The sequence below is a fragment of the Microcebus murinus genome, chromosome 16 (genome assembly GCF_040939455.1).
Source record: "Microcebus murinus isolate Inina chromosome 16, M.murinus_Inina_mat1.0, whole genome shotgun sequence".
Lineage (NCBI taxonomy): Eukaryota > Metazoa > Chordata > Mammalia > Primates > Cheirogaleidae > Microcebus > Microcebus murinus.
Window position 1 is genome coordinate 47089673 of NC_134119.1, and position 13386 is coordinate 47103058.

At 46.7% G+C, this 13386-nt stretch overlaps 1 protein-coding gene and 1 non-coding gene across 3 annotated transcripts in view; one reads left to right on the top strand and one right to left on the bottom strand.

Annotated features, from left to right (window-relative positions):
- Positions 1 to 2233: 2233 nt before the first annotated feature.
- Positions 2234 to 13386, bottom strand: part of APMAP (adipocyte plasma membrane associated protein) — a 28999-nt gene continuing 17846 nt past the window's right edge. For both annotated transcript variants that reach the window (XM_012745524.3, XM_075992873.1), the window contains exons 4-9: positions 10567 to 10659; positions 9173 to 9289; positions 7953 to 8127; positions 7384 to 7518; positions 6734 to 6926; positions 2234 to 3277 (exon numbers count right to left, since the gene is read on the bottom strand). In XM_012745524.3, the coding sequence (XP_012600978.1) occupies positions 3068 to 3277; positions 6734 to 6926; positions 7384 to 7518; positions 7953 to 8127; positions 9173 to 9289; positions 10567 to 10659 (923 nt within the window). In that variant the 3' untranslated portion in view covers positions 2234 to 3067. The remainder of the gene's footprint in view (positions 3278 to 6733; positions 6927 to 7383; positions 7519 to 7952; positions 8128 to 9172; positions 9290 to 10566; positions 10660 to 13386) is intronic.
- On the top strand, positions 11059 to 11165 carry LOC142861451 (U6 spliceosomal RNA). The gene has a single exon (XR_012912680.1). It is a non-coding gene; the product is annotated as a U6 spliceosomal RNA (small nuclear RNA).

Below are 13386 nucleotides of genomic sequence, written 5' to 3' on the forward strand. Positions count from 1 at the left end.
AAGCCAGTGGCCGGCGTGCCTCTGCCCTCCTGAGACGCACCCATCAGCCGCACCACTGCAGACTACTGTTCAGCTGCCCAGAGGGCAGGGTGCCCACACTACCCGTGTGCACGGCACTTGCTCCTGTCATCACGACTTTGCTGGGAGATGCTGCTCTCTCCAGACTCAGCCCTGCCAGGAGGGAGCTGCCAAAGAGAGACCTGTGGTAGAGCCAAAGAACAGGTTAAAGGGAGCCCCCACCGGACATGGAGCAGGTGTCAGCCCCTGATGGCCTGGAGTCCGTACTGCCAACCCAGTGTGGCCTGTTTTCTAAATTTATCAGCTTCCCCCTGACACAGAGGGAGGCGGTGCCACCATCTAATGTTACTGTCACTGAGGAAATGTAACACTACATACCCGGGATTCTAAGATATGCCAGAACTATGGCCAAAAAGCAGCACTTTTGTTCAAGGCCTAAAACTGACCAAAACCAGTCAAAACCCTGGCAGAGCCCTGGCCTGAGCGTTGTAGAGCTTTCCCCAGCCACACCACTGCACACTGCTCCCAGCCGTCCACAGGCCCCATGGAGTCAGCTCCAGGGCCACAGGCTGCACATGTCGCTCAGCTTTGCTCCTCTTCAGGTTGCAGAAGGGCCCAGGCTGTGGCCATTTAATGCTCCCTAAAACCATCAGTTCCCCTGCCCCCACCCACAGCGGGCCACCTGTGAGGCTTCAGATCACGCTGAGACCCCAGCCACCCTGAGGACCTCCCAGAGGACCCTGCTGTGCAGCCCAGTTCAGGGCCAGTGCCCTGCCAGGTGCTGGAATGTCACTCTGTCCCTGTTCTCCCAGCTTCACATGCGTACTCCTTAGTCCCGTCACGAGGAGTCCGGGCTGTGCTCTGGGCAGTCACTAACCCCTCAGAGCCTCAGTTCCCATCTGTGCAATGAGGCCATTTCCCCTTCAATCATTAAGAGTCTGTGAACACAAACAACTTTCAAAACTACAGACCACTCTGCAGGTGCGTGTTGATAACAAAAATCTCACAATGGGATCTCTGTCCTGTGAAAGGTAATAAGTGAATCTTGATAAAGTTTTTAAACAGATAACAGAGGCATACAATCACCTCATTATTTTGAAGAACATGTTAGTAATTCACATTAGAGCAAATCCCTCTCATGTCTGTAGCAAAAGCACATCACATATTTAAACCTAATAAGATGACTATATTTCACACCTCACCATGCCAAATTACCAGACAAAACACAGGAAATGACACTTGGAGACAGAAAATCAACATCTGAGTCAAAATCAAGACCCCTTTGCTGAAAACTGTGAAAAACAATTTACCAACTTCTTTGCACTGATGAAAATTTAGCACTAAAACTAAGCTCTCTGTTCTCAATTAAAGAATCAAGACATCAACTTACAGGCCCAGCACGTTTAAATTGTTTATGACAGAATGATTAGGGATTACCTTATTATTCTTTACACCCAATATAGAAGGCACAGCATTTGCTATTAAAAAGTACTTAATAATAGTTACCAATTTTCTTTCCTATAAAGTTATATAAACAAATCGACAGTTGTTCATCTGAGACAATATGGGCCGCATCAACTGGATAGAAGTCGATCTCTGCCTCTGTTCCACTGGGGCTGCCCGCAGGAAGCTGCCCGAAGTGGGGGCAAAAGAGTAACCAGGATTAACCCAGTTTGGACTCCTGACTCTTCCCCCAGCATACAGCCTGCAGGGAGGGGGACGGCAGGGAAAAGGGTTCAAAGGCCAGCCAGGGCCACAACAGAGGTGGTCCCGACTTTACCGCAGCTATCGATTCTCTTTGAGTTTTTGTATCATTTCCTATTTAAGATATTGTCTCTGTCAAGTTACTCCAAACATTTCCAAAGACACAATCTCTTGTGTACTGTCACAAACATCCAGGGAAGAAAGGGACAGATGTCAGCGCCATTTTGCAGGCTGGAAAACAGGAGAGAAGTATTGTATGGACTTGCCCAGGAACGAGCCACACGGAGAGGCAGACGGCTCAGGCCAGCTGCTCCCAAAGGTGGCTGCTGCAGAGGGGCCCCATGGCTGCCCTCCCTGAGCTGCTCGAAGCACTCCTTGGCCCTCAGACAACATCCTCACCAAGACATCCTCATATCAACACCTGCCAGAATTAAATGTCAGTCACTGTTAAAATAATTAAAGCAGAGAAGAAACTCTCAGGCCACACCATCAAAAAGTTAACCAGCAGAAAGCAATTTATCATTATTTATTATCAAAATTATGACCAGTGTATAGACATACTTGCGAAAATATACAGTAACTTACAACACTCGAGCAAGTAGGACATTAACACATGCACTGTTCACATGTGTGGGTCTAAAGGGAAGAACAAAGGTCATAAACAGGACACTGCTAAATGCACCCTGTGAAAGGGACTACATCACTGGATCACCCCATTCCAGCGTGGCAGGATTCACAGAAAGAAACCCAGTGATGTCCCCTCTGAGCCGACACACTCTCCCCACACACCATGGAGGGAATGCCTAGGGACCAAGTCCCACACAACCCCTGAGGACACGGCTCTAAGTCTTGGCCTCCACAATCCCATGCCCCCCATAAAGAAAGGCATCACCCCACTTTACAGTAAAGACACTGGAGGGGGCAGGACAGAGCCACCCAGCAGCAACCAGATCCTGGGCAGCTCACCTGCTGCCCCGTCACCCAGCACAGAGCCCTGGTAAAACTGCACGAGGGTTCCCACGTCCTAGAGAATGGTTGTACCTAGAAAGCTTTTTTTTTTTTTTTTTTGAGAGAAAATGGCTTTACATAAATTTATCTTCCCGGCAGCAGAAATGCAGAAATGTTATGTTTCCCTCTAAACACAAAGTCGGGCCCAGGTGAGGGTTGCCCCTCCGGGGCCTGCACATCCTCAGGGGCTGCAGCAGCTCTCTCCACACCTCCAAGGGCTGACAGGTGCATGGGGACACATGCACCACAGTTGTCCCTGGCTCCTCCTGGACTAGGTCTGGTGCCCAAGCGTAAGGCCTCCTAGCACGAGCGGCAGTTTAGCAGCCATCTGGGCTGGCTAAACCGTCTGGAGGCTGAGTCTGCAGAGGAAGGGGGACCTGAAGGAGCCCAGGTAGAGGTGCCCGTCGTGCTCGTGCACCTCGCTGATGTAGGTGGCCACCAGCCCATCGGGGTCGTGCAGGCTTCTCCGGAAGGCGCCGCTGTCGCTGAGTTCTAGGACAAGGCTGTAGCGAGGCACAAACTTCATCACCGTCTCCTGACTAAACAGCTGGAAGGGAAGCACAGTACAGCGAGTTTACCTGCTGGATGACAGAACACTGGGAACAGCCCCACTGGGCAGCACCCCATCCAGGAACGGCCTGACCCACCCCCACAGAGCAGCATCCAGACTAACCCAGTTCCTGCCCCAGCACGGAGGCCCTCCCCGCCCCCACCCCTGTGCAGATGAGGCCAACAAGACCACCCCAGCACAGGCTCTGGATGACCTGACCGAACACAGAAACGCACATCACACGCCAGCAAGTCACCAACACTGAAGCCAAGGCTTAGAGTAATCTCCACCCGCCAGGATGCTGGGCCACAACCTGCACGCCTTAACTGGAATGAACGACAAGTCCTCTGATTAGGTTTACCATACTTCAAATATACAGGGGCAAATGATGGAGAGTTGAGAGTAGTTCACATTAACAACAACAACAAAAAAGGCTGGGAAGGTTAAATGAGAAACTCCAGCCACTATACATAGCACATGATATGACTTCTCAAACAGAAAGCGGAAACCCCTCCACTTTCCTCGAAGATCAGCATGCAGACCCTGGGGGATACCTGAGCAGGGCACCTCTAGGCTAAAGGGCTCAGACTGGGACTCTGTGGCCGCTGAAGAATTGTAAGCACAGAACCCAGATGGCGAGATGCGTGATTTCTGGCAGAGTGAAGGACACCAGGTAGGAAATTATCACCAAGTACTCTGCTGCCTGAGACCAATGAATGGAAATTAACAGGCAGATTTCTAGCTTTTAATACAAGGGAAAACACCCAAACAACTCACATCCAATGAATGATGTCTCCCAGGCACTGGGAATATGTAAGCAGACATACAAGCTGACTGTGCTCTAGGTTCAGCAGCAGCGAACCAAAGTTGCGCTACAGCTCAACAGACCACTAAGGCCTCTCACAACCCATGAAATGCCACCGTCTGCTGTTTAGCTGTAGGTCCTTCTGCTCCCCTCCCTCCTCTGTCTTATCTCTAAGAGATCTCATTCTCTCTCATTATTTCAACTAGTCACTTTCCCAGAAATCTCTCCAATCTCCACCTCTGTTTCCAACCCTCAGTGCTAAATCCCTCACTGCCTGGGACCCTCACATCTGGACTTTCTAACGGCACTTTAAGTTCGACAGACTCCCCCACTCAAGAGACAGGGCCGGGAACCCAGCCCTCACCCTTGCTTGACCCCGCCCCTCTGGGCCCTACAGGCCCAGTCACCCCAGTTTTGCCGTCAGTGTGCCCCCACCCTGGGCACTGCCCACCAGCTCTCCCAAGCCACCACGATGGCTCCACACCAGGCTCCCACAGCCAGCCAGGCCCTGCCACAGCTGTCTCTACATAGTCACTGCAGTTATCTTTCTAAAACATTCTTTGTTCTACACCACTCCCCTCCTGAACAATTCAGTCAAGAAGCTACTCATAGGGCTGAGCAGAGCAGGCAGGTGTGTACAGATGTGGAGACCACAGTGGCCTAGACCAGGCTGTCAAAGCAAAGAGGGTGAGGAGGCCGTTCACCTAGGGACAGCCCCTACACGTGGTAAGGGAAGAAGAGGCCAGCCCAGCGTGGGGTGGTAGCAGGGCACTGGCAGAGGGGCCAATAGCTACAGACTGACTACACTTGGGGAACTGATTAAATAGGTAAACACATGAAGGACAGTGAGGTCCAAATTTCTCACTGCCAGAAAAGAAAGGTACAAATATGGGGAGAAATAGGGGAGAAAACGAGAATAAATCCTGTGGTGTTAATACGAAACTGAAAGATATCAGCCTGAATTTATGCATTTTGCTTCAAACAGAGGACAGGTGCAGGGTGAGCATGTGTGTGGCATGTGTGCAGGTAAGCATGAGTCTGCGCTGCATGTGTGCGTCCCCTAGCACCGTCCCTCCAGGAGCCTGGGCCAGCAACACCCAAAAGCAGTGAGCACCCTTAGCACCCAGATCTCCCGAGCAGAAAACAGGGCTCCTTGGAGAAACAGCCAATTCCAGAGCTGGGGCTGGGAAATTGCAAGTGCAGCCTGCAGCAACGTGTGTACCAGAAAACAAGGAACTAGTCCCAGAATGACAGGGACCTGTCCAAAGGTCCAGGAGCCACAATGAAAAGGCTCCCACTAGCCACGGGTGGACAAGCTGAGCATCAAAATAAATACTAACAGTAACCATTGATCAAATGGGAAACCATGAGATGGCACTGATAACTAGTCATCGAGTACCTCCTCATAAAACACCCATTAATTACAAACAGAAAGAGTGACTTCCCAGTGGAGAAGGCAGGCACTCTCCACCTGAGTCAGGTGATCAAAGCTGCTGCCACTCGTAACCTTCATGCATCTCCTGACAGCTGCTCCAGGCACGGACACAGCTTCACTGCCGTGCTGCTCCACCAGCAGCACAGAGCCCAAATCCAGCCACGAGAAGACACCAGGCAAACCGGATGGGGGGACATGCTACACACAACTGACCTCAAGCTTCCAAAGGATCAAGGTCACAAAGTCAAAAAAGGCTCAGGAGCTGAACATTCTCCAGACTGAAGGAGAATAAAGAGGCGGCAACTAAATGCCACACTTGATCTGGGTCGAATCCTTTTGTTATAAAGGACAACACTGGGACAGCCGGTGAGACGTGAAGGGCGCCTGTGGACTGCACGGTCATGGGGTAGCTGTGTGAATTTCCTGGCTTGGATCGTGGTGACGAGGAGGGCGTCCCTGTTGTAGGAAAGTGCACTAAAGCATCTCAAGTGCTCCGGCACGGGGTCAGCAGCTCACCGGAAAACAGCTCAGGGAAAAAGGTTCCTTGTACCCTTCCTGCTACTTCTCTGTAACTTTGATATTGTCTCAAAAAAAGAAAACTGCAGTGACTTGGATAACATTCTGAATAAAATCTAACTCCTTTCCAAGTCCATGTGGCCTGTGGTCCTCTCCTCCCTCCTTGCACCCTCTTGCTGCAGGCTCCAGCCCACCATGTGATCATGTCCCACCACTCAACTGGCAGTGAGGCTCCAAGAAGGTGGGACAGAAGCCGAGGTGAGCAGGTCTGCATGTGCAGCCACGGGCAGGGGAGGAAAACGCACCTGCTGACCGCTTTCTCGGAGGAGGAGGAGGTGGCAGGCGGGGCGGGGAGACAAAGTGGCAGGGTCTAGAGGGGAGCAGAGAAGGTCTGGAACAGCCAGGGGAAAAAGGGAAAAGCAAGTGACAGGCAGGGTGGAGACCCCAGGAGTTATGATGGTGAGGGTGAAAATAAAAATACCCAGAAACAGGGAAACCAGAAGAAAAAAAAAAATCAAAGGGTTCAAATATTTAAAGTTGCATTTTGAAATAAAGAATGAAATGTGTCTTTACATAGTCATTAAAAGTACCAAATAAATATTCTAAGCAGAACTAGAATTTTTAGGGCTATAAAGGTCAAAAAAAGATCATGATTCATTTTCATTTTGTTTTCTAGAATTATAGCTGTTATAGTTACCTTAAAAATCATTCTTTTAATATACGGTCTCTCGGATAAGAAATCCAACATGGAAAACCCAGGGTTTGGGCGAATGGTCGACATCCCAACCCAGTATCCCCCGGAGCTGCTGGGTCGGATGTTGTCTGGAAATCCCGGCAAGTTCTCCACGAACAGGTCGGCCCCGCCCTTCATCAGGCCAGACACGTAGACTCTGAAAAATTCACCCAAGCAGGCAGTGAACAGTAGCCCCTCAATATAAGGGGAAAATTTTAGCCAAGCACCAAACTGGTCTTATCCAAACATAGTTATGAAAAGTAATGTAGATGTGTCCATCATGAATGAAGCCATGGCGCTGAGAGGTCCTCGAGACCTGGCCCCCATGTGAACAGAGGAGAAGTAGGTTGGGGGGGGAATCAAGGCCCACCGGGCAGGGAAATGGGACCCAGGCTGCACAACTGGCACCACCTCAACACACTGTGGCAGACCGCGACTCTCAAGTAGGCTAAGGAATGCGGGAAAGAAAACACATTCTTGAATTTTACTTTTATCATAATTCACAAGGCAGAAGGTGGCTGCTGCAACTCAGATTTCTGTCAGTCACATTTCCACGCCCACCCACGCCATGACGAGCTCTGGCCAACACCCGACAGCTCGGCAACACCACACACCTCCGTATCCTTGCCATGGTCGTTTCCGCCACCAGGACGAAGTCTTCCTCAGGAGACAGCTGGACCCCATTAGGAAACCGCAACTGGTCCAATAAAACCTTCACTTCCTTGGTCACCGTATCATACTCCAGCAGGCTGTGGAATGCCAAAGGCAGAGGGCCACATGGGGGAGAGCTCATGGCCTCCTGGGGGGCCTGTGGAAGATGACTCAGCCTCACGCTGGAGTGACCAGGCCGCGGGGCCCTTCTGCTTCCAGAGCACCCCACAGTGAGTCCTCTCGCTGCCCTGGGAGCTGGGGTGGCACCTTCAGAGGGACGACCCGCAACCCAGGCCTGCCTAGAACTACACCCTCAGATGGACTAGCCTGTTTTATTTCCTCAAATAAAAGGGGGAACGTCTTGCTCCATTTTGCTATATCCAACACTTGTCTCTAGAAGCCATGGGTCCTACTCTAAAAGCTGAAATGGTACGCTCAGAAACACTCCCACGGTTCCTGGAAGCAACAAGCTCTACGGAAGCCGCCCCGCCTGGCTGGTGAACTGAGGGGATGACCGGAAATAAACACTCACCGCCCATCGTCTGTGCCCTCCATAACCAGGAGCAGATAATCTCGCCTTTGCCATTTGCTGCTAGAATCTGTGAAATAAATCTTCCGCCCATCCTGCGTGATTGCGAGATCATTCACAAAGGACATTTTCTTTCCCTCAATGGGTGTCTCAGAGGAAAGCAGCAGATTCATTTCACCTAAAGGTAAAAAAAAAGAGAAAGATTTGCTTTCATTCTAAGAAGCTGCTTCTCAATAATCTTAAAATATTAACCAGCATAACTTGATTTAAAAGGAAAACACAAATGAGCTTCTCCATGTTGCATTCCTTCTTACAGTAAAAAGCAGTCTTAACTATTAGGTGATAATGTTTTCTTAAGACTAACTTCATGAAAAGCAGACCCTTTCTGTAAGGCTGAGAAACCCTTTCTTTTTTTGAGGCCAACTGACTTAAAAACATCTATGAAGAGCATTAGGTCAAAGGCTTTCAATCTATTTGTTTGCTTGACAGAAATATAAAATGTTCCATGAATCTACTTTTAAATAAAATAGCAGTCATAAGTTTTTAAAAATATTTAATCATAGAACACTTATTGAGTGCTAAGCTCTTTCCAGGCATGATCTCATCTAAACCATCAAACAATCCCATCAGGTAGGCTCTATGATCATCCTACTTTACGGAAGAGGATGCCAGGCACAGGGCAGCTGCGTGACCTGCACAGCCAGCAGCGCTCGGGCTGCGGGGACTCTTCGGGGCCCCACACACTGCACGTGACGACAGAGGCCTCCACAGCAGGACCCTCCCCTGAGAAAGCACACACAGCGAGTAACACTGACACCAGGAGCAGTGGGAAGAGAAAGCAAGAAATTGAAAAGGCAGAGACGAAGGAGAAGGTGACAGAGAAGACAGAAAACAAACAAAAAAGACAAGCTGTAGGGAGATACATGGAAAAATAAGGACAGAAAGTAGAGGTCTAACATCCTCAAAATAAATACTTTTGAGACTCTGTGGCTAAAATACAAATAAATGTCAGAGGAAATTAGGGTATGGACAAGCAGTCATGGGTAGGGAGCTTTCTGGTGTTAAAAACTAGCTGATATTTGCAGGCAATGCTTTCAGTACCATTCAATTAGTGAGAAACATTAGTCTCCAGCAGACTGTATTTAACAACGCCCATTACATCAACTTACACACATATTAAGATCTGAAATCATCACAGAAGGAAACAAGATATTGCCACGTACGTTTCCAGGGATTTACTTCAAACAGTCCCTTGTATGCATCAGCCACAAACAAAGTCCCATTGGGCCCTGCCCGGATGCCCAGGGGTCTCCCACAAGCAGGCTCGTCATCTCGGGTTTCTAGGAAAATAGACAGGAATCAGCAGCTGGTCTGAGATGCTACCTGTGCCCTCTTCAGTGTCCAACGACCTCATCCATCCCTTGCAAAACATGCATTGTGTGCACAGAACAAAAAGGACCGCGACATTAGAGCTAGAACTGCCCCTGAAGGTGCCCACTTATGGGGTGCTCACTGCAGGTGCTCACTACAGGGTGTTTACTATAGAGTGCTTACTATAGGGTACTCAAGCAGGGTACTTACAGCCAAAATGGAGAGGAAAAAGGAAGAATAAGAACTGAATGTAGACTATTATCCCATAAAGTGAAACTGTGGCCGACACAGTGGCTCATGCCTGTAATCCCAGCACTTTGGGAAGCCTAGGCAGGATTGCTTGAGGCCAGGAGTTCGAGACCAGCCTGGGCAACAAAGCCAAACCCCATCTCTACAAAAAAATTAAAAAAACTATTAGCCGGGCATGGTGGTGTGCATTTATAGTCCTACCCTCTCCAGGGGGCTGAGGAGGGAGGGGGAAGGGTCCACCATTTCCAGCCTGGGCAACAAAGCAAGACCCTGTCTCTTAAAAAAACACACATGCACACACACAAAATGTGTGGGTTTCTGTCCATGAACAGAAAAATGTCTGAAAAATTATTCAATAAAATGTTAATAACCATTACAACTGAGAATACTCTGAAGTGATTTTTACTTTCTCCTTTGTACTTTTGTGTTATTTGCATTTTACAATGAGAATGTATCATTTTTATGAAAACATTCCAGCTACTAAACATAACTAATAAGAAGTCTTAGTTTTTAAACAGTGAGATTCTTCTACTCTAGTTTTTCAAAGTCTGAGTGATTTAAGGGTATTCTCACTGTGAATGACACTGCTGAAATTCCTGAGAAACCAATGAAGGAAGTATATTTACAGAACCAAGTAATGACAAAGCCACCTGCTATTCTACAGCTGCACTCTGACCACACCCATTCACCCCATGAGCACGGACAGAGGCAATGGCGAGGGGCAGGGGCCCTGCAAAGTACCGAGCAGGCGCCTGGCCACTGCCCAGCTGGGACTTTGGGCTGCAGAGTGAGCCTGAGACACCGTGAGGCCCAGGGACCACCTGGCAAATGGAGAGCTCATAGTGACACCCACGCCATGCTCCATCTGAGGGATGGGCAGGGCCCTTTTTCTCCCAGGGTGAAACTGACTGGTAGGGAAAAGCGGTTCCACACGGCCAGTGAGCACCTTTCTGAAAACCTGGAAGAGAACATGTCATGGGGATTGTCACCAACTTACTGCATGGGCCTGAACCAAACCGGGCGATGGTCTCTACTTCACCATTTTCAAGTTTTACGACCCGGCCGTCTGCTGTCCCGGTAAACATCACATCTGTTTGAAAACACAAAAAAGAGGAAGAGCAGCAGGAGGTCAGCCTAAGAACTGTGTCCATGCCACCTTCTTCTGCATCCGAGGGGCTTATGTTTCTCCTCTCCAGAGAGGAAAGGGCAGTTCTGAAGATGAAGGAGAAGTGATGTCTGGGAATTAGAAAGATCCTTAAAGCTACAGCAATAAAACTGAGGGCCTAGGGAGTCAGCCTGTGGGCCTGACCCAGACTCTAGGGCAAGGGTGCGGCAGACGCCAGCCAGCTGCGAGGACTGGCTCCAGCCCTGACGCCCTCAGCCGAGACTCAGCCCTCAGGACCAACCGTGTCTGCTGCTGACGCTGACCATGTCCAACCAAAGGGGATGAACTGCTAGGAATTCTCAGGAGAAAATTAAAGTATATTAAGTGTTCACCTCAGCATCATATATACTAAAATTAGAACGCTACAGAGAAGATTAGCATGGCCCTTCACCAAGGATGAAACACAAATTCATGAAATGTTCCATGGTTTTTAAATGTGTATTGCAAACTCAAGGGTAACCACTACAAAAAAAGTAAAAGCAGAAATATAACTGGTAAGAAAAGAGAGAGAATGGAATCATATAAAATGCTCAGTTAAAACTATATAAGGCCAGAGAAATTAGTCAAGAGCAAGAAATAAAGGGCAACCAAACAGGAAAAGAAGGAGTCAAATTAGCCTTGTTCACAGACAACATGATCTTATATTTAGAAAAATTTAAAAACTTTACCAAAAAACTGTTAGAACTGATACATGAATTCAGTGGTTACAGGATACAAAATCAACATACAAAAATCAGTATCATTTATACACACCAACAGCAAACAATCTAAAAAGACTTCAAGAAAGCAATCTCATCTACAATAGCTGCAAAGAATATACTAATAAAAATACCTACGGATTTTTTAACCTAAGAAATGAAAGAGCTATACAAGGAAAACTGTAAAATAATGATGAAAGACATTGAAGAGGACACAAAAAAATGGAAAGCTATTCCATGCTTATGGGTTGCAAGAATGAATATTGTTAAAATGTCAATACCACCCAAAGTAATTTACAGATTCAATGCAATCCCTATCAAAATTCCAATGACATTATTCACAGAAATAGCAAAAAACAATATTAAAATTTATATGGAACCACAATAGACACCAAATAGCCAAAGCAATCCTTAGCAAAAAGAACAAAGCTGGAGGCATCGCACTACCCGACTTCAAAATATACAACAAAGCTATAGTAACAAAATCAGCATGGTACCAGCATAAAAACAGACACATAGACCAACAGAACAGAAGAGAGAACCCAAATATAAATCCACACACTTATAACCAACTTATTCTCAACAAAGAACATACAATGGGCAAAGGACAGTCTCTTCAATAAATGCTACTGGGAAAACTGGAAAACCACATGCAGAAGAATGAAACTAGACCCCTATGTCTCACCATACACAAAAATCCAATCAAAATGGATTAAAGCTTAAATCTAAGATGTGAAACTACCAGAAGAAAACATTGAGAAACATTCCACATTGGTCTGGGGAAATATTTTTTTGTGTAAGACCTCTACAGCAAATATAGGCAAATGAGATTACATCAAGCTAAAAAGCTTTTGTACAGCAAAGGAAACAATCAAAAAACTGAAAAGACAATCCATAGAATGGGAGAAAATATCCACAAACTATATGCTTGACAAGGGATTAATAATCAGAACATGCAAGGAGCTCCAATAACTCAGTAGCAAAAAAAACCCCAAAAAACAAATATTAATAATATCTAGAAATTTAACAATGGACTAAATATCTGAGCAGACATTTCTCAAAAGAAGACATACAAATGGCTAATAGTATATGGAAAAATGCTCAACGACACTGATTGTCAGAGAAATGCAAATCAAAACCACAATGAGATATCATCTCACCCCAGTGAAAATAGCTTTTATCAAAAAGACAGGGAATAGCCGATGCTAGTGAGGATGTAGAGAAAGAGGAATATTTGTACACTGCTGGTAGAAATGTAAATTATTAATAGTACAGCCACTATGGAAAATTGTATGGAAGTTCCTCAAAAACTAATAGAACTCCCAGATGATCCAACGATTCCACTACTGGAATACATTCACAAGAAAGGAAATCAAGATATTGAAGAGATATCTGCATTCCCATGTTTACGCAGCACTATTCACAACAGCCAAAAATGGAATCAACTCAAGTACCCATAAATGGATAAATGGATTAAGAAAATGTGTCAAAAATACACAAAAGAATGTTATTTAGCCATAAAAAAGGATGAAATACTGTTATTTGCAGCACCACGGATGGACTGGAGGTTACTATGACAAGTGAAGTAAGCCAAGCACAGGAAGACAAACATGCCATGTTCTCACTCATAAGTGGGAGCTAAAAAAGTAGATTTCATGAAGATAACAAGTAGACTGGTGGTCACCAGAGGCCAGGAAGGGTAGAAGGTAGAAGAGGATGAAGATAGGTTGATTAATGGGCACAAATATACAGTTAGATAGAAGAAATAAGACCTAGTCTTTGATAGATCAGTAAGGTGACCATAGTTAACAATCTATTGTTCATTTCAAAACAACTTGAATGTTCTAGCATAAAGAAGATAAATATTTAAGATGGTGGATGTCCCAATTTCCCTAATTTGATATGTACACATTATATGAATGTATCGACATATCACATGTACCCCCAAAATATG